Source organism: Taudactylus pleione, unplaced genomic scaffold (assembly GCF_031769625.1).
Source record: "Taudactylus pleione unplaced genomic scaffold, aTauple2 ptg000102l, whole genome shotgun sequence".
NCBI classification, from domain to species: Eukaryota; Metazoa; Chordata; class Amphibia; order Anura; family Myobatrachidae; genus Taudactylus; species Taudactylus pleione.
This window is the reverse complement of record NW_028284504.1, coordinates 2,189,319-2,215,474: the sequence shown is the minus strand read 5'-3', so window position 1 is coordinate 2,215,474 and position 26,156 is coordinate 2,189,319. Positions and strand designations below refer to the sequence as shown.

Here is a 26,156-nt window from a genome sequence, read left to right as displayed (position 1 = left end):
GAGGAGAAGTTGCAGTGCGGCACTCACCGCCGGTGAATAGAAGGCATCTTTTCTCAGTGAGGTAATAGCTTGGGGGCAGCCCAGCATGTCCATAAGTACTGTGTATGCCACCAAGAGTGATAAGGGGAAAGTCTTAAAGACACGTCCCTTTTCTCGTGTCCACGGCTCCTTTTCGGACACGCGTGCGAGTGTGCCCTTTCTATGGTCCGACGCCCTGCTCCCACTTTATAATTAAGAACAAAACATTAATAAAGACCAGAATGGGTAATAACAGACAGGCAAGAAGTAACAAGTCCCTGCTCGCAAGCTTATAATACATTCTATAGGACAATAGAAGTTTGATACATGAATATAAGTGCCAATTTCAATTCGTCTGACAGGTACAGATTCCCAGGGATTCTAATATGTATGTATTGAGGTATACAATAAACATAATTAAAGTACACTTACCAGCTGTTGTGGGGTTCAATGTAGCCATCACGCCTGTGACAATTCAAAGAAAATCTTTAGTTCATAAAATGTTAGTGACCATTTTTATTATTTAATGCAGGGATTCTCAACTCCATTCTCAAGTACCCCCAACAGGTCATATTTTCTTTATTATAATCATGCACAGGTGAGTGAATCTATTTTGGTGGGTCAGTAAATATCCCACCTGAGTTTAGAAATAGAAATCCTCAAAACATGACCTGTTGAGAACTACTGATTCACACATTGCTGGATCTCTGAATTTCTTTTTCGCACATTGTTGGCCACCAACACTTACTCTTTATTTAACTTTATTTTGAAATTTTATTTAGGTATCCCACCCGGACTACAATTAGCCCTCCACTATTTTTTTTTCCTCTGAGCAACCTTCAACCACTGTTCACCACTTTATTCCTTCACTTCTGATCCTTTCCACTTTAGTTCTCCTTTCCCTTTTATACACCACTCACCTGTCACAAAGATTGTACAAAAGTTACCTTGCCCTGCATTTTTACTCACTTATATTAGAAAAGAAAGCATAGAGTAATATTAGCAATATGCCAGCTGCAGTGATGCAAAGTTGGAAGTTTATCATTTAGGAACAATGTTTATTGCTGCTGAATTGCTACAAAAGTTAGAACACTTCATGTTTTGTACTATGTTCATGTTTAATCTGCACTGTACTTATAACGCCTGATGTGTGATGATTAACTTTATCCTATTAAAATGTATGATTCTTGCATGTTTTGTGCTTTACCTTTTGAACATCTACAGTATGTTTAAAGAATATGTTCTATTTCTGCACTATAAAGAATTGTATCTGAATGTTATACTGGCAACTGAAATGTAGCAAGCATGGAGGAAAAATAAAAATGCAAATAACAATTTCATGAAACTCGATGACTTTGCACGAATGCGCGCACCAGATAATTCTCCAATCCAATAAAAAAATCCCTATTCACGGTACTCGTAGCTGAGGTTAGCATATTGACTGCCAAAATGTGATGCGAGAGAAGTGTATGAAAAAGTGGGGAGACTATCCCATACCCCCCAAAATTGATAATTTTGTTAGCAGGACAGTATAGAAGGCTGTTTGCGGGCATTAGGAAAGCACTGAAGGTTTTTTTAAATGGTGTCAAATGGCTGATATGTGCTTTTTTTTTATTTATTTTTTTTAAAAGATGCAAAAAAGTGATTAAAAACTTTTCTTCATCTCAAAAGAATTATACGAACAGAAAAAAAAAATTATTTTGGGGTACTTTGAAAAGGTTTTAAAAAATGAAAAGAATAAATAACATTTTTTTTTTTTTAAAGAAATACTGCAATTAAATTTGGGGTGCCTTTTTTAACTCCAACAAAAAGACATTTATTGAACTAATTAAGCCAATTGGAATCTTCCAATTGCCTAATTAGTCATTAGGAGAGGGGGGAGGGGGTGGGGGGGAAGGTATGTCCAAGGGGTTCAGCACAGTGTCCCAACATTTTAACCTTAAAATAGGATTTCCTTTTCCATCTCCCATCCTCAGGGAGGTGCGAATGGAAAATGCGAATTCACTGACTGGTTCAATGAGAGTTGCTAATTGGATTGCATTTTTAATTCGCTATGTAAATTTGAAGGGAAAAACAGTAACTGTTGCTAAGTGGATTGACACCTTTATTTTGAAAAGTCTTCATTATAAAGATTTTAACCACCAACACTTCATTAAACACGAAAACAAAAGCATTATCAGCTAAAAGAACTAGATGAGGATTTAACAGCATTAATATGCTCACAATTGTATGATTAATATTATAACATTAAATTACATGTCAAAAAGCTATAAGTAGTAAGTGCTCGATTAAATTTTTTTTTTTACATTATTTATTTTATTACTATTATAGCTAGTTGTACATGTTCTTCCCAATGCCTTTTTCACCGTCTCTCACAAACTGTCCAGCTGTCAATCTGTTCCAATGTCCATGACTGACACATGGGGGGGATCACTGCAACAGCCACCAGGTTTACTCCTTATCCAAGTGCGACATCAAAGCAGTGGCAACACTTCTGTATTGTTAAGTACTTTTCAGTGCTTTAAGTGCAAACACAGGTAAGATCAGTGATACTACACTATTACTCAGTCCACAGTATTTCTGTATTGTCACACTATTCAAAATTATTTAGGCACTGGCGGGCGATGTGTGAAGCCATGTCCACATTCTCACGTTGACCTAACATACCGCACCCCGGTCACATGCATCTACTATGCAACCTCTGGAGGTAACACACACACATAATATAATATAATATAATATTATATATATATATATATATATATATATATATACACACACACACACATTTTTTATATATATATATATTTTATGTAAACAAAAGTGATATTTTTCTCTTTAAAAAATATTCACCATTTGAGTATGACACATTTGTATCCAAGGCGACCTATTACAAACTACATAATGTACTATTATAAACACGTGACATGATGATTATTGTGCACATACACAGTCGAGTCACATTATTAGTATGACTACCAGTCAATAGCCAGAGTAACCGCCGTATGCAGCACGGACAGCAGCTAGACAGGCTGGGAGTGACTCAATAAGGTGCTGGTAGGTAGGCACAGGTATCTGGAGCCACGCTGACTGCACTGCGTCCCCAACCCTAACCTCCCCCCGGAGGTGCCTAACCCCAAGTTCCCCCGGGGTGCCCTAAACCTAACCCCCCCCCTCCCGCAGCTAACAGGACAGGAACCCCGTACTCGCCTCATTCGGGCCCGCGTCGTCCTGGATTTCGGCGTCGGGAGTCAGTATCTCGACACCTGTCATAAATCCATAGCCGGTATTCTGCTGTCTGAATTGTGATCGGCAGTCGCATAACTACATCCCGGTGCGAAGTGGAATAAGCTTGAAATTACTCAAATCACCCGAGAAGGATTCCAATGGCGTATGAGTTGTCAGATGTGGCGATGATTCGGAAAACATCCAATGGGCAACAATGAGTTCATGCTGCCATATGTCATCACTATTATTCTGTATCTGCACCTACCCTGTAGTTGCTGCATATATCTGCAAATCTTGTGGTTGGCATAGGCCACATGTGCATGGAAACGCCCTTAGTGCACATTACCTATATGAGAACGTCACTTCCCACCCCCGTTTCGGCTCTATGGTCATAGGCATCAATACTGCAATAAACTCTATAATCGCACAATGTGTGCATTCACATTCTGGTCATTGTAAAAACATGCAAAACATGCCACAGAATCTGGTGTAGTGGTCACTTTGCATCAGCCTCACTGTGTGCCAAGTGTCAGGCACTATGGATCATAAAGTAGACAATACTGCTGCATATTCCAATAGACCACTTTCTGTACCTAGTTTTAGTGATAAGCACATACATTATCCTTATATTTCGCCATTTTATTTTGTCATTACCACCAACGCTTGGCAACTGTTCCACGGATCTACAGATGCATCCTCATACGCTATTGTTGAAGTCGTGACAAACACCCCATCTCGGCGAGCCAGGTCTCGTGCAACTCAGCTTGCACTGAGATTTTTTGCCCAAAAATGTGTCTTAGTTGCAAACGTATGCGGCAAACTACTTCACGTGACTGCATACATTTCATTTGCGACACCTGTATATCTGTGTGCGAATGAGTCTGAACCTGTATACAAAGTGCCACAATGCAGCAGCCACACACTTTTTTCACACCAAGTTCTGTTGTGCTAGGTATACAGGATCAGTCCCAACTGTTTGCGACTAAGGGCCGTATTCAACATGGAGTGAAAAGTCTGTTGCCGGACTTTTCACAGTCATCACGGGTTTTGCCGGCGAAAAAGTATCGCGCGCTTCCCCGCGTATCCCCGTATTCAATTGCAAATGTGCGAAAACGGGACCCTGCGAATTGGAAATTGGCGAAAAGTTCTGGCAGTTTTGGGAAAATCAGCCTGACACCCCCCCTAAAGATGCTGACATGGGGGTTCACTATGGGTACACATGAATAGCCCTGCTAAAGGTATTTGGGCTTTTTAAAATGGTCTCAAAAGGTGCTATTTACTGTCATTGAGCAAGTGATGAAGAAGAGCATTTTGCAACTTTTTTGGGGGAAATTAAGTAGTCCCATCAAATTTGGGGTACATAAACATGGGTGCAAACAGTTCTAAATCACTAGAAAAAAAAAAAGCTTTAAAGTACACACAAAAAAAAACAAAACAAAAAAAAACGCACCTTCAGCAAGCACCTGCAATTCAAAAAAACTTCCCCCATTCTTCCAGACCCCCCAAAGGCTATTTCGATAGTTTTTGTAGTTGTACCCCCACTTTCAATTTTTTCGCCCATTTTTTCAAAGTGCTTTTTTGGGGTGTCCTTTATTTTTTGCATTTTTTGACACAGTTGGTGTCAGGGGGGGTCCAAAGGGTACAGGGTGGTTACCGCAATATTGCACCCCAAAACTCCTATTCTGCACTTTTTTCCGCCGGGTATTCATAGGCGAAACTTTTTCGCATTGCATTATCGCACAGGCAAAAAGACGCCAAAATTGAATATGGGGACAAATGAAATTGGCGAAAATGACATCATCAGTGAAACGGACTATTTGCTCCGAATTTAATACGGCCCTAAGACTCATTTTTAAGCAGAGTCGCACGGGACCTGGCGACTCACTGGAGCCAGGCATCTCGCGCTACATGGCTTATGAGGACACATCTTTATAGTACACATTATAAGGCAAACTATAAGGGAGCAATTAAACTCTCCACAATGTGTGACTAGACTGGTCATAAAGTCACTATATGGCGATGTATCTTCACACATTTTTCTTACAACTCAACTGGCCACAAATCACATTGTGGTCAAATCAATTGTCCACAATGTGCTGCCATTATTGCATACTGCAATAATGGCAGCACATTGTGGACAATTGATTTGACCCCTAAGATGCACCATTAAATAAAAAAAATATATATATACAAAGAAAACAAATATACGCAAATACCTTGGAAAGAGCTACATACAGAAATTGATACATTCCACAAGAGGAGAGCGAATTAAAAGAATATGCAGAAATGAGAATATACAGTATTAACAGACACCAAGTAAAAAAGTGCAGTCTTCACTCATTTATCAAGCTCTGAAAACCAAGTTTTTCGGAGCCTGACCCACAATAGCTAAAACAATCTTTAGACTGTGTAAGCTATTGTAGTCTATATGCTACTTTTGTGAACGTCTACGCAGGAGAAGGACCTTCCCTGGAAGTGAAGGCTGGCACATGCATGACCCAATGATTGCTCGTGCACATTTGGCAAGCTGGGTCAGTACCAGGCAGCAAGGTAATTATATAAGCCACCCCTTTACGGTTTTCCTTCGCCAGGACGGGCCCGTGTCATAGCTACTGTCCCGGAAAGAGCATTCAGAGAAACTACCTTGAGAAGTAATTCCTTGTGGGGAGTTCGACTGGGCCGGTACACCTGCTATAAGGAATTATAAATTTGGTTCCCGCACTGCTAACAATGACAAAAAGGCCTCTCATTTGCATGCTCACAAGCAAAATACCAAGAGACCTACTGAACTTCATTGACCATTGCACTCGGTGTAGAAATAGGTTTGTTTTTTAATTTGGCACTAAGCAGCAACTTTACATAATAGTTAAGGTAATGATAATCTATTAGCTCAGAACATTAGTCAATTCCTTGCAATCAGCTCCACAGTTACCTCTCAATGTCTCTCTGTGTTCATCTTAAAAACCAATACTGGGTACACACTAGACAATATGTCCCCCTCCCCCCAGCATGTGTATGCACTTGTCGCATACTGGGTCCCGTCGCTGGCGCTGGGTACACATCCTCTAATTTGTATCCAGCTTAAGGGCCTGATTCTGAGTTGAGAGTAAAGCAAAAAAAGGGGGGGGGGGGGCAAATAAATGTATTGTGGATGCAGGGTAAATACTGCATGTAGTCCACAAATGCAGAGCAGCTTTATTTTTACACTACACCCCTCCCAAATCTAAATATTTCTGCACATTTTACATCTGCCCCACCTGCAGTGCAGCATGGTTTTACCAAGGTGCACAGTTACTTGCTCTTTTTTTGCTTTACTCCCACCTCAGAATCAGGCCCAATAGTGGCCAGTTTCTATGTATCTTCTTCTCTTTGTGCCAGGTTTGGTGATACAAAAGTAGAGCCATCGCTACCGACAGCTCCACATCAGTGCACCACATTCAACAAGTATATTTTCTGGCAGACCGACACAGTTGAGTGCAGATTAATTTCCAGGAGCTGTTACAAGGACTGTGAAGAGGACATGCAACTTGAAAAGGCCTAGGTGGATAAGCAAGCACATTGGAGTACATAATAAAGCATTACACTTCATCGGTTGATAAAATGACCCTTAAGCACACCACACAATTATATATTATCTTTCCAAGCAGCCAACTAGATGGCTGGTTGGAATGAAGATCTGGTAATGAGATTAAATAATAATCTGCCATTTGCTAACATATGCTGCAAAATGGAAGAAAAAGGTTGAACAAACAAGTTGGTTAAATCAAATGGATTTAACCAACTTGTCTGAACGACAGTTTGTCTTTTTTCAAATGGATAATTGTCGTTTGCTCCCATACATTACCAGATTTTCGTTCCAACCAGCCGACTAGTTGGAAATAATTTTTAGATGTGGCCAGCTATAGTGTCAGTCAGTGACGTGTGGTGAGGTAAATGGCTGGGGAGGCACTGGCTAGTATCAGAGAGATTTACAGAACATATATGAACCCGAGGGTTCATGTGAGCATTCTACAAAGGTGCAGCAGTATATAGTGCTGAAAATTTGATGTGTTTTGATAAGGGATGTGCAGAAAAGAGACAGGGGAGGCAGTGCCTCACCTGACACGGTTTTTTTCTCCAGAGTTTTTACTATAAAAATTATTAGAATAATACAAAGAAGATATTTATAATATTTTCTTTAAATATTTCTTATAATTTGTATAGTAAAAACTGTAGAGTATACCTAAGTATGGCAGGAAAGGCTCTGCCTCAGCTGACCGCACATCATACTCTGCACCGCTCTACAACCTCTTAAGACCCACTACGTCATTAAAGCCTTCCAGCTCTCATCCCAACTTGCTGCTACATCTTCCTTTCTCCCTGCCTACCCCATTCTGTGTCACTCCTGTTTGTCTTCCCCTCCCTTAAAGAATGTAAGCTCTTTCGAGCAGGGCCCTCTACCCTCTTGTGCTTCTCCCTACTGTAATTTATCTCTTACTCCCCACTATGGCACCTTACACCTGGCTGCTTATGCGGGCGTAAAGGTGGCTAATATAGCAATGTTTATCCATTTCCTGTATTGTATGTCAAAGGTTACTTATTTGTCTATGTACTTTGTAAGGCACTGCGGAACACTTGTGGCGCCATATAAATAAATAATAATCATACACCAGAGTCAGAAGAGTGAGGATTATGAACTACCTATTTACTAGCATTCCCATTCTAAAATATAGCAATAATATAAATGTAATAGTGTGTGAAGTCACAACTTAAGACCAGTCCTTGTTTGGGTCTCATGTATAAAGTTGTGAGGATTAATGCCCACTAAATGTAATATAACAGCCATGAGACCTGGGTATTTATCTGCTTTGAAGTGAGGTGGTTGTAGCTGTGCTCCTACTAATTTGTAGGCACTCAGGTATACAAGAAATATGGCACCTGATTTCACGCTCACTATTTTGCTATTTGGATTGCTAAGTGGTATACAGCATCGCTGAGCTGCTTCTACACACAACAGAATAATAACAGAATGACCATTTTAATGTTAGTAAATTTACTTACACATCTTACAATATTCCAAAAAATGTCCACACACTCCCACTTGTGGCTTTCCAGCTATTATGATGCTGCAATCCCAGCAAGTCCCATGAGAGGCTGAGACATGTAGCTCCACAATAGCTGAAGAATATGGTCCATACAACAGCATTCATATTGTTGTATAATGTCCCCTGTACTTACCCGGGCTCAGCGCTGCTCCTCCTTTCCTGCCTCTAGCCCCCTAGTACTGTATGTATGTGTCACGTTCTTCTTTTCTGCTTAAAGTCAGAATTTTAAAACCTGACCCTCCTCCCGCCACAGCTACTGTAACGGAAAGCCGCCAGGGCCAAATGAATGAATACGCAAAGTAGACAGCAGACAGGCGCATGCGTATTATAATGATAGCGTACTAGGCGCATAGCTCCTCCTCCAGGGCGGGACCCAGAGCGGCCGGGCAAGGCTGGAAGATGGCGGCGCCCAACGACCAGGTGGTAGCCGGTGATTTCGGGTCATGGCTGGATCAACGGCTAGAGGCGCTGGGAATGGACCCTGAGGTGTACCCGGCCTACATCCAGGGGGTGCTGCGAGAGGAGGACAATCCCGAGGAGAGGGACGAGGCGCTAAGGGGCATCCTGGCTGCTTTCCTGGTGAGAGTAACTTTACCCTGGCTAAAACATGGGCACGGGTAACTACGGCTGCATGCCACCGGGGCGTGATAGTGTCAGGGGGCTGCAGCTGGCATCAGGCATATCTTCTCATGTCACCCATTACAGGGCTTTCCTTAGTAGATAACACTGTACATTAGTTTTTAGAAGACCCATTCCATCACACACAAAGTAACATAACGCAGACCACTGTGTTACTAGTACCATATGCTTGGCATGTTTTCCTGGCCTGACTAAATGAAGTTATATAGTAGCTGGACAGCCACAGGTTTCCTATTTGTAATATAAAGTATACAAAGTACAGTATGTACCTGGAAACTAACCAAGAGTCAGTCTACCTCTATTAAAAGTGCTGCTTTGTCCAAGAGGATTGTACATTATACATAGTAATATTACTTCTGTTTTAGTACAGAAGGAAATTTTATTTTTAAGTCTAGTTAACCCTCCCAACCCCAAACAAATATACATACATTAGTCAGTAGGGATTGGACATTGAAAGAAAACATCAGTAGCACCAATGTTTTTAACATTGGTCACAAAACATTGGCTCTGAAATAACAATGTATTTCAATGTTTCCTTTTTTTTTTTTTTATACGTAAACCAGATACTTAATTCTATAATACACGTATAAACGTCTGTAATCAGCCTTATATTATGTTCATCTTGATGGAGGCTTACCTGCAGCACAAGGGGATGTTTGCTCTCATGGTTGCACTTTAAATTAGATGTAGTTAATGTGCTGGCTGAAATATCTACAATTGGCTGTGTTCTGCTAGTCAGCTTTCCTGTCAGAGGGCCTGATTCTGATGGTGTGGGTTTATAGAAGTGGAGGTGTTGTGCATAACAACCAATCTGATTCTAGCTACACTCTTCTAGAATTGCTAGATGATAAAAAGTAGAATCTGATTGGTTGCTATGGGCAACACCTCCACATCTATAAACCCACACTTTAGTAAATATACTGCAGTCTCTTGGAATGCTGATGTTCTTAGAGTTGAGCAATTTATAATTTTTTTTTGCATATATGAAAAACCCTAGTCGCACTGTGCATGTGTGCCTACAAATTCGCAATAGAGATTCAGACACATGCAGGAAGAACTGTGTAGGTAATGTGGCAAAAAAGGTGCATAGTGATACAGCGTATTATGGGTGTGTCGCTGAAAGTGGTTGTGATTAGAGGCGCTTAACCACACTCAGACAGAGAAACTGCACCTACAGTAGGGCTTGTGTAAGTTGGTGCGACCGATGTTTGCGTCTTTACGCTCCAGATATTAATGCAATGTCTGTAGACTAGGAGTGGGCAATAAGTGGTCCTCTGTTGAACTACACATCCCAGCAAGATCTGATAGTAAAACTGTGACAGGGTATGCTGGAATGTGTTGTCCCACAGCAGCTTGAGGGCTGCTTATTGCCCACCCTTGTTATAGACACTCAAAATGGGCATCTTAGTCCTTGCACATTTATATGCATGCTGGTACACCAGGGAATGGCTTTGTAGCTGCCTTAGTGTAAAACAGCACATGTGACTATGGCAAAGGAACTAAATTGGCTGCTTTTTTGTGCGACTCAGAATCGGGCCCAAAGTGCTTCCGCAATTTAACTTTTAGCTGGTGGCATTATATTTTTAAAGCTCAGTGTGACACTATATAACTTGGAGAGGTGTTGTTTGCTGCACTACTGCTGGCAGTGTGGCTGCTCCGTGTGATCATGCAGGCTTGTTGATTCGTCCTCTCGTCTTCGCTCTGTCCATATTGAATTTGCTCACTGACTTAGTGAGTCTCACTCAGTTTCTATCCTGAGTCCTCCTGACTGACTCTCAGGGGTAAATTTACTAAAGTGAGAGTTTTTAGAAGTGGAGATGTTGCCCATAGCAACCAATCAGATTCCAGGTTGCTATGGGCAACCTCTCCATTTCTAAAAACTCTCACTTTAGTAAATTTACCCCTCAATCTCTGACTCTCTGTCTTACACCAGTAGTTTCTGTCTCCACTCTCTTCTGGGCCCGTATTGGCATGCACATACTGAGTGACACTGTTACTCATGGCTCACCCACCACTAACAAGCCCAGCCTGTCCCCCTTTTACCTGTCAGCCAGCCATCAGCTGTTTCAGAACACTGTAGCCACCGCCTACCGGGCCACCAGGAGCCAATCACAGTGCTTGCCACTGCCCCCCAAATACATTGGAAAACCATTGGGGGGAAACACTAATGATGGTGAGGAAACATTGAATCCTCACCATTACAAGGATAGCCAATGGTCATCGGAACCATTCCATCAATGTTACTTATCCTTTTATTTATATGGTTATTTATATGGTGCCACAAGGGTTCAGCAGCACCTTACAGCAGTGGTGTCAAACTTGTGGCCATCCAGCTGCTGTGGGACTACATATACCAGCATGCCCTGACACAGTTTTAGCATGCCATAATAGCAAAACTGTGGCAGTGCATGCCTGGATGTGTAGTTCCACTGCAGCTGGAGGGTCGCATGTTTGGCACCACTGTCTTACAGAGTACATGAACAAACGAGTGAACTAGAAAATGGTGACTTACAGTATGAAACCAGCAGGGCAAGGACATGGTTTATAAACATTGCTGCATTAGCGATCATAGCGCTCAACAAGCAAGAGGCTGTAAGCAACCAAGTGTTAGGTGCCCTTGTGGGGAGTAGATGATAGTATGAGTAAGGGAAGGAGAAGCACGAGGGAAGAGGGCCCTACTTGTGAGAGGGGAAATTGCTGTCAGCTGCTGCAGATCTTTACGGATATAATACTAGTGTTCCCTCTAGGCTGTTTAGCGGGGCGCCGCACCCTGCCCGATTTCAGTGTCCCGTGGGTGTGAAAAATTGCGGTGCAGCGATCACCACTGGTGGATAGATGCTGTGCACAGAGAGGCGAGAGCTTGGAGGCAGCCTGGCATGTCCGTAATAGTGATGGCCATGCCCACTTTTTGGGCGCGCGCACCTTTGACGTGCTACAGCGCCTTTTATATAGTCCGGCGCCCTGCCACATGCCAGACCTAGAGTGAACACTATAATATTAGTGTCCATTTTAGCGCCCTGCCACATGCCAGACCTAGAATGAACACTATAATATTAGTGTCCATTTTAGCACCCTGCAGCTGACGCAACCTGTGCAGTTCCTATTTCCTGCCTGGGTTATCGCTCTCTGCTCTGGTGCTTCTAGCACACTCCACTAATGCAACAAACTGCTGAGATGCTGTACATACAAGAGGTGCTAGAAGCACCAGAGCAGAGAGAGACACCCATGCAGGAAAGAGGAACTGCACGGGTTGTGACAGGTGCAGGGTGCTAGAATGAACAGGAATACACTGAATATTCTATCACTCTGCCTGTTATTAAATATTATGTATATATGATTCTGCGCTTCCTGTTTCCACATGTAGACCAGTATATAAATAGAATCAATGAATTAAACCACTGAAACACATGATCACATTTTATATAGTCCAAAAGAAGTCCTTCTTTAAAGGTTAATCCACCTTATTTGCAAAGAGTTTCCACTGATCTTTGTATCCTGGATCTGAAACAACAGTAGTATCTCCCAAACAATGGGTGGATACAAGAACAGAAAGAGAAAATAGTGCAAAACCTTATGATAAAAGGTAAATTTAATGAAAAAAATGCACTTACAGGATCAAATGAATAAAACTGCATATAACACAAATCTGTTTGTGGCTGAGCAACACCGCTTCCAAGATCCTCCTAGAATCACCTAGATGGAATTCAGGCTGGAGTAATAGATACAGGTCCGGACTGTGTCTCCCCAATTGAAGAAGGTGGTGAATAGCGATGATCTCTAATGCCACAGTGAGCCAAGCTTAACGCGATTCCGACCTTATTGGATCCTTCATCAGAAGATCCAGGATACAAAGATCAGTGGAAACTCTTTGCTAATAAGGTGGATTAACCTTTAAAGAAGGACTTCTTTTGGACTATATAAAATGTGATCATGTGTTTCAGTGGTTTCATTCATTGGGCGGAATTCAATTCATTTCGCGGCCCGCATCTCCCGTCTAAAGTGACAGGAGATCGCGGGCCACTATTCAATTGTGCCAGAATTTCACGCTGATCGCGCCCATAGAGGTCAGGTTTAGCCGCGTAAAGCAGCTAAACCCGACCAAAGTGCTGGGCGCGATCGCGAAAAGTGATGTTTGGGCGCCCAAACATGTCACTTTTCGCACATTTCAGCTCTCATCCCCCAGGGGCTGCGAGCTGAAGTGTAGCGCTTGGCAGCTGATCGTGCCCGACAGGAGCAAGAATAGAATAGCTCCATCGGGCGCGATAGGGGCTGGAGAGAATTGAATTCCGCCCATAGATTCTATTTATATACTGGTCTACATGTGGAAATAGGAAGCGCAGAATCATATATACATAATATTTTTATTTGCATGTTTTCTGGGCTGTGGATGTACATCCCTTTGTATATTGTCTGCTAGCAGATCTTATTTCTTCACAGCACACTATTTATTAGCAATTTCTACTTCCACTCTGCCTGTTATACTATAGACCTCTGTTTGGCACCACCCATGGTAAATATAAAAGAGCCTCAGGTCCCCAAAGACTTTATTACAATTGTGCAGACCAGGCAACTCAAACTATCACACAGTTAGTTTGGTCTCCCCCTGGTTATAGCAAGCAATAACAGATATCACGTATAACCTTAGCAATCTAATAGCTTACTCAAAGACTGAGTTTTGAAATGTATATGAAGTAGACTAATAAAGAACACTTTATTTACAAAAGAAGTACAATGCTTAGTTACAGGTTACCTAGACAAAACATGTGCAATTGCAATTTCAAAATAAAAAGGGGGTACTTATAGAGTAACTAGCAGCCTGTTCTGTGCTGGGGACACAGCGGAAAATGATGGCGCAGTATCTCAATTAGATTGATCTGCAAAGTCTGACACAGATCAAAAAAAATATTGTATAAAATTACCTTCAGGCTATAGTGTATAAGGTGTATATATTTCAAAATCTGAAACCAATATCCTTCTGGTCCCAAGCATTTTGGATAAGGTAAACAGAAAAACGTACGTATTACAGGTTCAGTCTTTTTTATAGTGTACCTTGATATTTCTTCCAAGCAGACAAGCAGATTCTCGCTACATTAGCTGTTATCACCATACCTAGGATTATATTCAAAAGGTCTCCTCTTTTTTGTTCTGCCAGGAAGAAGACTCAATAGAAGATGTCTGTCTAGAAATTGTTACCAAGTGGCGCGAAGCTCAGGAAGCGGCAACAGCCCAGGCAAAACCAGAAGGTTACCATTTCACTCTTGAGTCCATATCCTCTAAAGCTGGGTAGGGTACACACTGGACAATACATATTGGATGATTTGTCGTTTTGGGACGAAACGAAATGTAAAATCAACCAGTGTGTACACATTATTGCGCTCTCCCATGTGTCGTTTGTCTTCTCTTCAGATCTGCCTGTAGTGCAGGCTAATCTGAAGATTTGAGGAACGACACCATGCTTCTGGATGCGGCGGGAGAACAACATATAGGGCAGTTGTACGCTAGATCGTGCAGTGTGTACGGACCACCCAATTTATCATGCCATCGCTGGGTACACCCATCGTCTGGTGTGTACCCAGCTTTATGTTCCCTTGAAGTGTTTAATAATTGTGCTGATGCTTCATATTTGTTCATGTTTCTCACCCTCCATTCCTGTCTCATCATCAAATTTCAATTACCTAGCAGTGTTTCCTAAAATAGATTTTAAAAATACATCCTAGTTGAAAGATAACCGCGAGGCAGTAGCCAGATAGTGCTGTAATTAGTAATCAACAGTAAACATATTTCAATTCAATAAATAAGGCATTTTCTCGCAATTCATTAATTCCTAAATGTCATTGTTGTTTATCATTTGTTGATTACTAATTATCTTCTTGATTTACTCCCAAAATATTTAATGGCTCTTTATAGTTGGGTTACTATATTCATATTACAGAATGGGAAAAATAAAAAAAAATTGTGTACTCCTCTAAACCTTTCACCTTCAACATCTCATTCTCAGGTTTAGTACATGTGAGGATGAGACCATGGGAAGTTTTTAATTGCAGACCACAGTCCCATCTGTTGTCACACGGGTGGACACTTCCTTTTCTATCTTATATTGTAAATTGAATAGTTAAGTTAGCTTGTCTTCTCTGTCTGTCTGGTAAAATCCAGTCTCTTTTTTTTTTTTTTTTTTACTGTATTTTTCCCAAACTGTAAAGTGCTGCCAAGTATGCTGGTGTTTTCTAAATAAATGATAATTCTATTTATGGGAATGAAATGTATTGTTCCATTGTTTATAAAATGCTGCTTTTATGACTGTCTGTCTTTCTATCTAGATGAGGTAGAAGCTCTCGCCAGCATGATAGAGAAACAGGCACAAATTGTGGTAAGGCCCAAAGAGGTATCTGGAGAGGAGCAGAAGAGAAAGGCTGCCCTGTTGGCGCAGTATGCTAATGTTACAGATGAAGAAGAATATCCTTTAAACCTTCATCTGTGTGTCTGCATGATTAAAAATATTTGAATTAATCTTTTATACCAGGTAACCTATGGCTCGCCAGCTGTGGAATTGCAAGTCTCTGCCAGCAAGAGGCTCTTGCATTAAAACTTCATTAATGAGTCCTGATGCCAAGACTCTAGGTGTTCCCTACCACCTTACCTTTACTTACTGTAGGCATCTAAGAAATGCAGAGTTTAGATGATTCACATTGGGGAATGTACTTAGTCTCATCACTGGACCTTAGCTGTTCTGGAAGTTGTGTGGAGAGCTTGACATGCATTAACAAAAGCAATACATTAAATGTTAAGAGTAGAACTAATTAGACGTTCAAATTTTGCACTTTGGCAAAACTATGTTTGAAGGGGCAAAAGTAATATGTGCATAACTTAGGGTTAGGCACCCCCCCGGTAGTTTAGGGATAGGCTAGGGGAAGGGGGTGTTAGGGCTAGGGCCCCCCCCCCCCCGGGGGAGGTTATGGTTAGGCACACTAAAGGAGGGTTAGGGGGGGGAGATTAGATTAGTTATATTTACCTCTCCAGACGATCGGAATTTCCTCCTGTGTCGGGCAGACACTGTCGGGATTTGAACCGCCGGCCATGCGGCCTGCAGTAAATCATACTGATTCAGTGTACAGACAGATATGGAATAAGGGTGGAGGCATGCCCTAAATGGGATGCGGTCAGAATGTAGACCGCTGGGATTCCGGTGGTCAGAATGCCGAAGCCGGAATACTAACACTTGTCAGAATACCTGCGCCGACGTCCCGACCACCAGAATCCCAAAGGTAAGTACTGGGGTTAGGGTAAAGGGTTAGGCTGCAGGGGGGGAAGGTTAGGTTTAGGCTGCGGGGAGGGAGGGTTAGGTTTAAGCGCCGGGGGGGAGGTTAGGTTTAAGCATCGGGGAGGGATGGCTAGGGGTTAGGCTTACTTACCTGGGGGCCTTGGCATTCTAAACTGGTCGGGATTCTGACCGCGGGTATCCCGTGCCCAACCCGCACTAAATGAACTCCTATCACAGTAGTATTTAAAACTGTTATGGTGTGCTACATGCAAAAGCTAGCTATATTTTCCCAGCATGTAATTAAGCACCATGATTTGTTCAGGTGCGAATTCTCACCCCTTTCACTGGATTTGCTCATCTTAATGAGGTCTATCTTTTACACAGAACTCAGGGCCTGATTCAGAGGCGGGTGCTCTTTTTTTTTAGGAACGGTCTCTTGGCCGCTCGCATAGCTGTGGGTGACCACCCACAGCTATAGTGAGCAGCCATGAAGATGGTCGCGATGGCCTTTTGTAGTGAGCTTTTTGCGCTCGCTCTGGGGCAAGCGCAGTGCGCACGCCGCGCGTGCCCTCTGGGCCACCATCGACCTGCTATGGGTTAACGCACACTACCCACAGGTTTTTTTAAATAATAATTGAATAGCTCTGGCTATGAAACTTGGAGCTTTCTCCACACAGTAAACACTGCGGGTAAATGAATATGCCCCTCTGTGTTGTATAACAGTGGTAAATGGTATTTGTCTTTCAATCACACCTTTGAGACCCTTAATGTAAATACACGTGCAGCAATGACTAAGCATATACAGGTCATATATAAGCCTACAGAGTTCATTGCATAGTGCAAAGTATCAGCCCAAATAGTAATACTGAGAATTGTTGATTGTATCTTTGCTGTAACTGACTATACAGCTTGACCCTGTATACTTTTGTCACCATTGAATATAGATTTCATTATTTCCTTAATTAAACTTACTGCAGATGAAGGTGAAGACATGGCCAGTTCTGCTACTGCCCAGAGCTCTGAGAAATGTATCCTGTTAAATATAAAAACTACCATATATTTGTCGGCATGCTTCTCTATAGTGTTATGTTACATCATTTAATTCTTGTGTGTCCTGCAACCTCTTGCTTTTTGACTGTTCGATTCAATTCTTGCATACCTTGGGGCAGATGTACTAGGCTCTGGAAAGTGATAAAGTGCAGAGTGATAAACGACCAACCACTCAGCTCCCAACTGTCATGTTACAGGCTGTTTGAAAAATGACAGTTGGGAGCTGATTGGTTGGTTGTTTATCACTCTCCACTTTATCACTTCGCAGAGCTTAATACATCTGCCCCCTTTTCTCTTATCCAACATCTGTATGATGTCTCTACCTTCACTAATATTAGACGTGTTCAATAGAGAAGGCACTCCCTGGCTTCTCTGATACCTTACATCTGTTCCTCTTTCTTTTTACTCTGTCTATACATTGCTTGTATCTACTTGTGCACTTTTTCTCTGCTTACATGGTAAATCGTTTGATATTTTATTTTGTGACTTTCTGCATCCGATATGCTGTTTTTCTCTAAACCAATAAGTATCTACTTATCCTATTAAAAGTAAAGTTCACATTTAGAACCCTCCCTTTTAACTTGGCTTTCCCCATGAAATGGAAGTCTGACCATGCTGCTTCTCCTCTTTCACTTCAGTACCCAACCTGCGAGCACACAGTGGGCTCTGCTTGTTGCTGTATTAACCAGAGAATAGGTTTGCATGAGGTAGCCAGTTTTAGAAAAAAAAATAATATATATATACTGTATATACAGTAAGGTGCATAAATATTGGGACATTGACAGAATTTTCATATTTTGGCCTCTATTCACCACCACAATAGCTTTGAAATCAAGATGTGCTTTAACTGCAGACTTTCAGATTTAATTTTAGGGTACATCCAAATCAGGTGAACGGTGTAGGAATTACAACGGTTTCTACATGTGCCTCACACTTTTTAAGGGGCCAAAAGTAATGGGACTATCAGCTCAAAAGCTATTTCATGGACAGGTGTGGGCTATTCCCTCGTTATTTCATTATCAATTAAGCAGGTAAAAGGTCTGGAGTTGATTCTAGGTGTGACATTTGCATTTGGAATCAGTTGCTGTCGACTCTCAATATGAGATCCAAAGAGCTGTCACTATCAGTGAAGCAAGACATCATTAGGCTGAAAAATCAAAACAAACCCATCAGAGAGATGGCAAAAACATTAGGTGTGGCCAAATCAACTGTTTGGAACATTCTTAAAAAGAGAGAACGCATTGGAGAGCTCAGCAACACCAAAAGACCCGGAAGACCACGGAAAACAACTGTGGTGGATGACGGAAGAATTATTTCCATGGTGAAGAAAAACCCCTTCAGCTGGCCAAATCAAGGACACTCTCCAGGAGGTAGGTGTATATGTGTCAGTCAACAATCAAGAGAGACTTCACAAGAGAGAATATAGAGGGTTCACCACAAGATGTAAACCATTGGTGAGCCACAAAAACAGGAAGGCCAGATTAGAGTTTGCCAAACAACATCTAAAAAAGCCATTGCAGTTCTGGAACAACATCCTATGGACAGATGAGACAAAGATCAACTTGTACCAGAGTGATGGGAAGAGAAAAGTATGGAGAAGGAAAGGAACTGCTCATGATCCAAAACATACCACCTCATCAGTGAAGCATGGTGGTGGTAGTGTCATGGCGTGGGCATGTATGGCTGCCAATGGAACTGGTAAACTTGTATTTATTGATGATGTGACTGCTGACAAAAGCAGCAGAATGAATTCTGAAGTGTTTCGGGCAATATTATATGCTCCTATTCAGTCAAATGCTTCAGAACTCATTGGACGGCGCTTCACAGTGCAGATGGACAATGACCCGAAGCAGACTGCAAAAGCAACCAAAGAGTTTTTTAAGGCTAAAAAGTGGAATGTTATGCAATGGCCAAGTCAATCCCCTGACCTGAATCCCATTGAGCATGCATTTCACTTGATGAAGACAAAACTGAAGGGAAAATGCCCCAAGAACAAGCAGGAACTGAAGACATTTGCAGTAGAGGCCTGGCAGAGCATCACTAGGGATGAAACCCAGCGTCTGGTGATGTCTATGCGTTCCAGACTTCAGGCTGTAATTGCCTGCAAAGGATTTGCAACAAAGTATTAAAAAGTGAAAGTTAGATTTAGGATTGTTTAGTTTGTCCCATTACTTTTGGCCCCTTAAAAAGTGGGAGGCACATATAGAAACCGTTGTAATTCCTACACCGTTCACCTGATTTGGATGTAATTACCCTCAAATTAAATCTGAAAGTCTGCAGTTAAAGCAGATCTTGTTTGTTTCATTTCAAAGCCATTGTGGTGGTGAATAGAGGCCAAAAGATGAAAATTCTGTCAATGTCCCAATATTTATGCACCTGACTGTATGTGTGTATATAATTTATTTTTTTTTATATAATTTTTTTTTTCCCCTCCCATTAAATACTGATACTATTTGAACCTTTAACTGGAGTTCAGCACTCTTCAAGAACACCAACCTGGCAGACATAGTCAATGCCAAGAAACATGAAAGAGATGCGATGCGGGATGCATCTCAGAAGAAAAAAGAGCAAGACAAGCAGCAGCGGGAGAAAGACAAACAAGCCAAACAGGAGCGTAAAGAAAAGGAGAAAAAGCGCACACAAAAGGGAGAGCGCAAGCGATAAATTGACTGCAACAGACTTGGCACAGGTTGGGTGGATGGCTGTATTGGACATAACTTCTACATTGAAATTACGGGAATCTTACTGTTGAATCAATAGTGGCAAGGTCCTTCAGAATTGAAACAATACCTCATTTTTGGTCAATCCTGCCTTTAACACTAACTGGTGTTGCAAAAACAACTGGGAGTTTCGATTTGCAGTGGAAGCAAAAGAAAAATGCCAACTTAATTTTATAACAGAGTTGATTGTTAATAAATCCAAAAATGTAACTGGTATTATTTCCCCCCTCACCTAGTGCCATCTATCTGGTGCCTGAACAAGATAGCCATTAACTCATCTTGACCAGCAGAAGGGATGGTGGGGGGTTGTAACATGATCACTTGTGGACCCATCTCCTCAGCACTGAAAATATATTTATACATTTGTAAATTATATCAAATAAAACAGCCTGGCACACTGACCTTTGTGAATGGACAAACTTACTTTGCAAAACAAATAATGAAACTTGGACAACAATAGAACATATGTATCCATATAATACCTTTAAGCAGCTATCAAGATTGTAAAATAGTAAAGCTATCCTTTAGCTTTTGAATTGTTGACTGTCTAACAACTGGTGTCAATCTGGAATCCGGTCATGGTCATTAGGTCTACAGTAAATAGGTAGACAATGAAAGTTAGACAGGCAATAGGTCGACAGGGTCATTTGGTCAACATAAAAAGGTTGACACATTTCTCCTTTTTTCTTTTTAGGATAAGGCCCTCACCGGAGGGTTAGGCGCTTACTCCGACGGTTAGGGTCCCCGACGTTTAGGGTTAGGCACTAGAAGTGACGGTTAGGGTCAGGCACCTACCCCGACGGTTAGGCACCAGGAGGGAGGGTTAGGGTGAAGATTAGACCTAGAAAAAAAAATAAAAAAGTGTTGACCATATGTGTCGACCTTCAATACCGGTTGACCTTCTTACCAGTCGACATTCAGACCAGGTCGACCTATTGCCTAACTTCCATTGTCTACCCAAACATTGTCTAACTATTTACCATAGACCTCATGATCCACACCCTGTCTATCTAGACATTGTCAACCTTATTACTGTCTATCTATAGTCTGGCACCCGCCTAAAAGTACTAATGGATTGAGGTCATCATTGTGGAAATGTAAATTATTTTTTTTTGGTATAGACAATGGATATTTTGTTTGGCCCAGTCAGGATTAAAACTAGACACACACTTTTACAATCATGTTTGACATACAATTGTTGTGATTAATCCTAGTGTTGAAAGTCCAGATGAGCATACAGATTGTAACAGTATGTACGTATAAATCTACCTAGCATCATGCACCATGGCTGGTAGAGTGTACCAGGGGAGGAACTAGACTTTTCTTTTAGGGGGGATGGGCAGTTTAAGAATGACCTGACTCCTTCCCTCTCTACTCATTCCTCCCACTTCCAGTCCTGGCTCCTCCAATTTCCAGGCAATAACCTTATATCATAGCTTTGTGATCCATTCCTGTCTCCATTTATTATTTATCTTTTTGCTTCTATCCTTTTTCTTTTTTAAATGTAATGCAATTTTCAAGCATTAACTAGCACATGCAAACCACATTACCAATGCATTAGTATGAACCAACGGATGTATAGTATAAGGGAATAGGTCTTACAAAATAATTAGCAAGTATGAATTTAGATATCCCTACCAAACTGATGAATTTGAACAGTATGGTAATAGTTTAATGAGTAGATCACTGACACATTCTATATTTAAGGTGCCCCAGTAGGGTTATTAATGTGGAATAATAGGATGTATACATGATAGAACGTATATAGAAACCTTAGACACCCGTTTACTAAAGCCTGTATACTGTATGTAGTGGAGACTGCTATGTGCACATAGAGGGCGGTATATATAGGTTATTGCACCCTCATGTAACCTGCAGTATGTAGACGTCATGTGACCAGCAGAGTACACCGTTTGCCTGCAGCAGCATCCAGCACTGATTGATGTTTCCAGTATGGCACCTTGCTGGGGGAGACACCGGCTGCGGGCAGTGATAACCTCAGTATGGGTGGTGGTGAGAGCTGTAGGTGCCGGCATCATTGCAGCCATACCCTACAGGCGCAGTCAGGTCCCGGCTGGCTTGCAGCTCACCCCGGCCTCTGCTCTGCCCAGAGCTGCACTGCTGGCTGCCCTGTGGGATGAGGTGGGCAGAGCTGGGTTAATGGGGGGTGGGTGGGTGATTGCCCACTGGTGTGTACACACTTCCAGGTTTACCAGACAGTGGGTCTGAATCAGAGATGGCCGCAAATGCTATCGCAGCTGTTGTCTCTCGCGGATCGCAATTGCAAAACCATGCTAATGGCTCACTCTCCGTCCAGTGCTTAGAGACGCCCACTGAAAGCATCTCACATCCGTCACTCACTCACAAAACCAGAAACATCGAACACTGATCAGGTGGCCATCAGCCTTCTCAGTATGTCTAAGCTGTTGCAGACATAGCGGGCCTCCAGACATGCAGAGGCCTCTCCTGCTGCGAGCAAGGACACTGGCTAATTTATGGACGCCAAGAAAAGTGTTTAAAAGATCTGACACGTCTGCGTTTTTCTAACCACTCCCCGTTACTGCCCCCAAACGCTGACTGTCACTCATTTTGTTAATGAATCCTCTGTATGAGCGTATTCGCAATTCCATTGCTGCACATGTGCAGTGCTGTTTTTGCAAAAAGGTAAACCATCGCTTAATCTGTGTAAATATCTGCATTTTGTCCATCTCTGAATCAGGCCCATTGTACCATCTTGTTTGAAGCTGGGCACATCACACAGATCCCGAACCATTTGTTGACATATCTTAAGAATGTGTACACACCTACAATCCTGTTATATCGGAAAGACTAATCGCATCTGCAAATCTGGTTTTATGGGTGTCCTATATTCATTTGATGTGATGGTATAATGCTGAAAGACACTACACACTAATGACTGTTCTGCCGATGCTCCTCCAGCAGCATAGCCAGATATTTGTTTTAATGGTTTTTTAGAGTAGTGGTTCTTAAACTCGGTCCTCAGGACCCCACACAGGTCACGTTTTCCAAGTCACCCAGCAGGTGCACAGGTATAGTCATTACTCACTGACACATTTTAAAAGATCCACAGGTGGAGCTAATTATTTCACTAGTGATTCTGAGACCTGGAAAACATGCACTGTTTGGGGTCCTGAGGACTGAGTTTGAAAACCTGTGGTTTAGAGAAATGAGGATCATGGATCGCAACCTAGATTGTAAAGGTGTGTACGCATGAATCTGTACGTTGATCAGGACTTTGGATCGTAAATGTAATTGTAAGAAGAATCTGATCTGAAGTATGATTGTACAAGTGTGTACCTAGCTTTAGAATTATTAAAACCAGATCAGCAGATGAAATGACTTTGGGTGGATACACACTCTTATATTATCTCACCAAGAGGTTGTGAATCTTATGATCTTAGAGACGATTGTATAGGTGTGTATCCAGCTTTCAGCAGATCAATAAAGTAAACTCTTCTTGCAACAGTTTTATGCCCGGAGTCTGCATATACGTTATCTGCTATTCTTGATGTAGTCCTCTCCTGTTGTGCTACATATGTGTGAGTTGGAGCTTCATTTGAAACAGTAATTTGCCAGTATTACATGGGAGTATTACCGATTATATATCATTACTGGCTTAGAGAAGAATCAATATAATTACATATTTTATAATTTGTGCTGAATATCTATTTGTCTCTCCATTCCCTTTACGTGTATTGCTAGGATATATTCTGTTGTTTATGCTGACTTCTGTATGATAAGGTAATTGGATATATACCTAAAAGTATTTCCAGATATTTGGCAAAGTAAGTTCTCAATGTCCATCCCTTGATATGTACACAGATGTGATAGTGATGGCAAAGGAAAGGTGTAATTACTCAAAACTTCCATATTATTTGAGTGAAAATTAACGCTTGTCTACACATACATATCCACAGTTTCCAATATAATGAATGCACTCTTTCCCATACTACAGCAAAACATGTGACAGCCATGGAGATTAGAGCTTCATTGCAGAATGTGCATTGACTTTGAATAAGAATTTACCCTTCAACTGTAGGGTGCATGTTTTAATCCTTGTATTTAAAGTTGTCAAATTATGATTATTTATTTAATCTGCACCTAGCCCATGCTTTAGTGTAATCTAATGCTAGGTGGATCAAAAGTAAAACATGCAGCATTCATTGCAAATGCTGAAAATACCAAGTAGGTAATTTACGTAGTACACTGTATGCACCCTGAAGAGTTTTGAAGTTCATCCATCCATCCAGAATTTTAGAAACACAACTTGTATTAAATAGTTTCACTTTTTTACGAGGGTGGTTCAATAAGTAAGGTAACAAGACCACTCATGTGTGTAATGTTCTCCATTTCATTCTTATTTCCTGCCAGGCCAAAGCAGGTAGACCTCTTCTTCCCCTCATGGCCATTAGACTGCACCTCATATCAGTCATACTGTCCTAACATCCGTTGTAAGCGGGGCTGGTAGAAACATTGAGGTGCATAATGTGATCAGATTTTTGTGTCTGAAGGGCAGCAGCTGAACCTCATTGCCAACTTATCAAGGTGTACGGCGATGACATCACAGAAACAGGTTGGGGATTGGTGCACTGCCTTCGATAACGGCAGGACATACATTCAAGATGAGCAGCAATCCGGCCAGTCAAGCACGTCCTGCACAAATGACAATTTGTGCCACATTGAGGGTCTGATTTAGGAGGACAGATGCATTCGAGTTAGTGATATTGCAGAACATCATTTTGAGCAACTTGGGTACAGGGACAAGTGTTCATGCTGGGTACCGAAGCAAGCACAGAAGTTCACAAAACCAATTGGATGGGATTGTTTCTCGTGCACTTAACGCGGTACCAAGAGGGAGTACAGTTCCTGCAGCGTATTGTTACAGGTGATGCAACATGGGTGCATCATGTGACACCATTGATGAGGCAAGCATCCGTGACATGGGAACGGGCATCGTCCCCACCTTCAAAGAAATTCAAATTAACGCCATGAATAAAAGTCATGGCAACCATGTTTTGGGTCCACAAGGGCATACTCAGTGCCGTAGCTAGTGCTCCCGATGCAGGCCACGCCCCCTCCACATGACATCACGTGGATGGGGCGTGACCTGCACCCAGCGTCGGGTGATTACAGCAATGCCTGTTGCATCCTCAGGATGCTCCAGGGTTCTGTAAGGACAGCATTGTGACTGTCTGGAACGTCCTAAGTACTGCTGCAGAGATTCTGGCAGCTGGGTGCCGTTACAGGAACCCTGCTAGCCAGATGCAGGAGCTGTTAAGTGGTGGTGTCGCCCACACAGCGCTGCGCTCTGTGCGACCGTATCGCTCGCACACTCCTAGTTACAGCCCTGGGCATGCTTCTTGTTGACTTCCTCACAATAGTGAATGCTGTCCACTATTGTGACACATTGAGCAGGTTGCGGAGGGCAAATAAGTAAAAAAACGACCTGGTTTGCTGCAAACAGGCATCATATTGCTACATGATAACGCTAGGCCACACGCAGAAAACTGCACTCGTGAGTTGTTACGGAGCTACCAGTGGGAGGTAGTGGACCATCCTCCCTACAGCCTTGACCTGGCACCAAGTGATTTCCATCTCTATGACCATTGAAGAAGCACTTGAGTGAAAGGTGATTCGCAACTGGTGGTGAAGTGCATTGGGCAATGATTTCTTCTATGCCAGGATAGATGCCTTGGTGCATTGCTGGAACAAATGCTTAGACAAGTAAGTACTATGTGGAATGTTTTGCATTTTTTCCTCCACATTATGATAGTTAAGCCCGTCGAAGGAAACAGATAAAGGTACACCATACTATACCATCTAATGGAGGCAACAAACTCCACGTCCCTACTGCCCACATACAGCACCACGTGTCCCCTGTACTGCTCCCACAACACCCGCAGCTGTCCAAAACCTGAGCTTAGCGACCAGACCTGGAGGCATATAGTCCCACACACACCTCAGGAGTATTCCCCAGCAGAGAAAGACTGTTCCACCAATTATAGCAAGACCGGGAGCCCAAAGTGCTCACCACCCATGACAGTAGACAAGGTAAATCTATGTAGCAAACAAAGAGGCACTCAAGTAGCAGAAACAGTTGAGTCCAACTGGGATAAGGTACACTGCACAATGTCATTA

At 42.1% G+C, this 26,156-nt stretch overlaps 2 protein-coding genes across 7 annotated transcripts in view; one reads left to right on the top strand and one right to left on the bottom strand.

The window, feature by feature from the left end:
* DBF4B (DBF4B-CDC7 kinase regulatory subunit) overlaps window positions 1-8,580 on the bottom strand; it is a 33,817-nt gene extending 25,237 nt beyond the window's left edge. For all 6 annotated transcript variants that reach the window (XM_088470731.1, XM_088470732.1, XM_088470733.1 and 3 more), the window contains exons 1-2: window positions 8,464-8,580; window positions 451-483 (exon numbers count right to left, since the gene is read on the bottom strand). In XM_088470731.1, the coding sequence (XP_088326857.1) occupies window positions 451-478 (28 nt within the window). In that variant the 5' untranslated portion in view covers window positions 479-483; window positions 8,464-8,580. The remainder of the gene's footprint in view (window positions 1-450; window positions 484-8,463) is intronic.
* A 117-nt stretch (window positions 8,581-8,697) lies between these two features.
* Window positions 8,698-20,398, top strand: CCDC43 (coiled-coil domain containing 43). The gene is made up of 5 exons (XM_088470667.1): window positions 8,698-8,909; window positions 14,122-14,212; window positions 15,287-15,422; window positions 17,200-17,255; window positions 19,754-20,398. Exons 1-5 carry the CDS (start codon window positions 8,730-8,732, stop codon window positions 19,939-19,941), a joined length of 651 nt encoding a protein of 216 aa, XP_088326793.1. The 5' UTR covers window positions 8,698-8,729; the 3' UTR covers window positions 19,942-20,398.
* The last annotated feature ends 5,758 nt before the right edge of the window (window positions 20,399-26,156 follow it).

What these genes read in the sequence shown, in the direction of transcription:
- CCDC43 (XM_088470667.1), top strand. Translation starts at nt 8,730, where the DNA reads ATGGCGGCGCCCAACGACCAGGTGGTAGCCGGTGATTTCGGGTCATGG. An exon ending in GCATCCTGGCTGCTTTCCTG is followed by an intron (nt 8,910 to 14,121) that starts GTGAGAGTAACT and finishes TTGTTCTGCCAG; the next exon opens with GAAGAAGACTCAATAGAAGA. An exon ending in AGCCCAGGCAAAACCAGAAG is followed by an intron (nt 14,213 to 15,286) that starts GTTACCATTTCA and finishes CTTTCTATCTAG; the next exon opens with ATGAGGTAGAAGCTCTCGCC.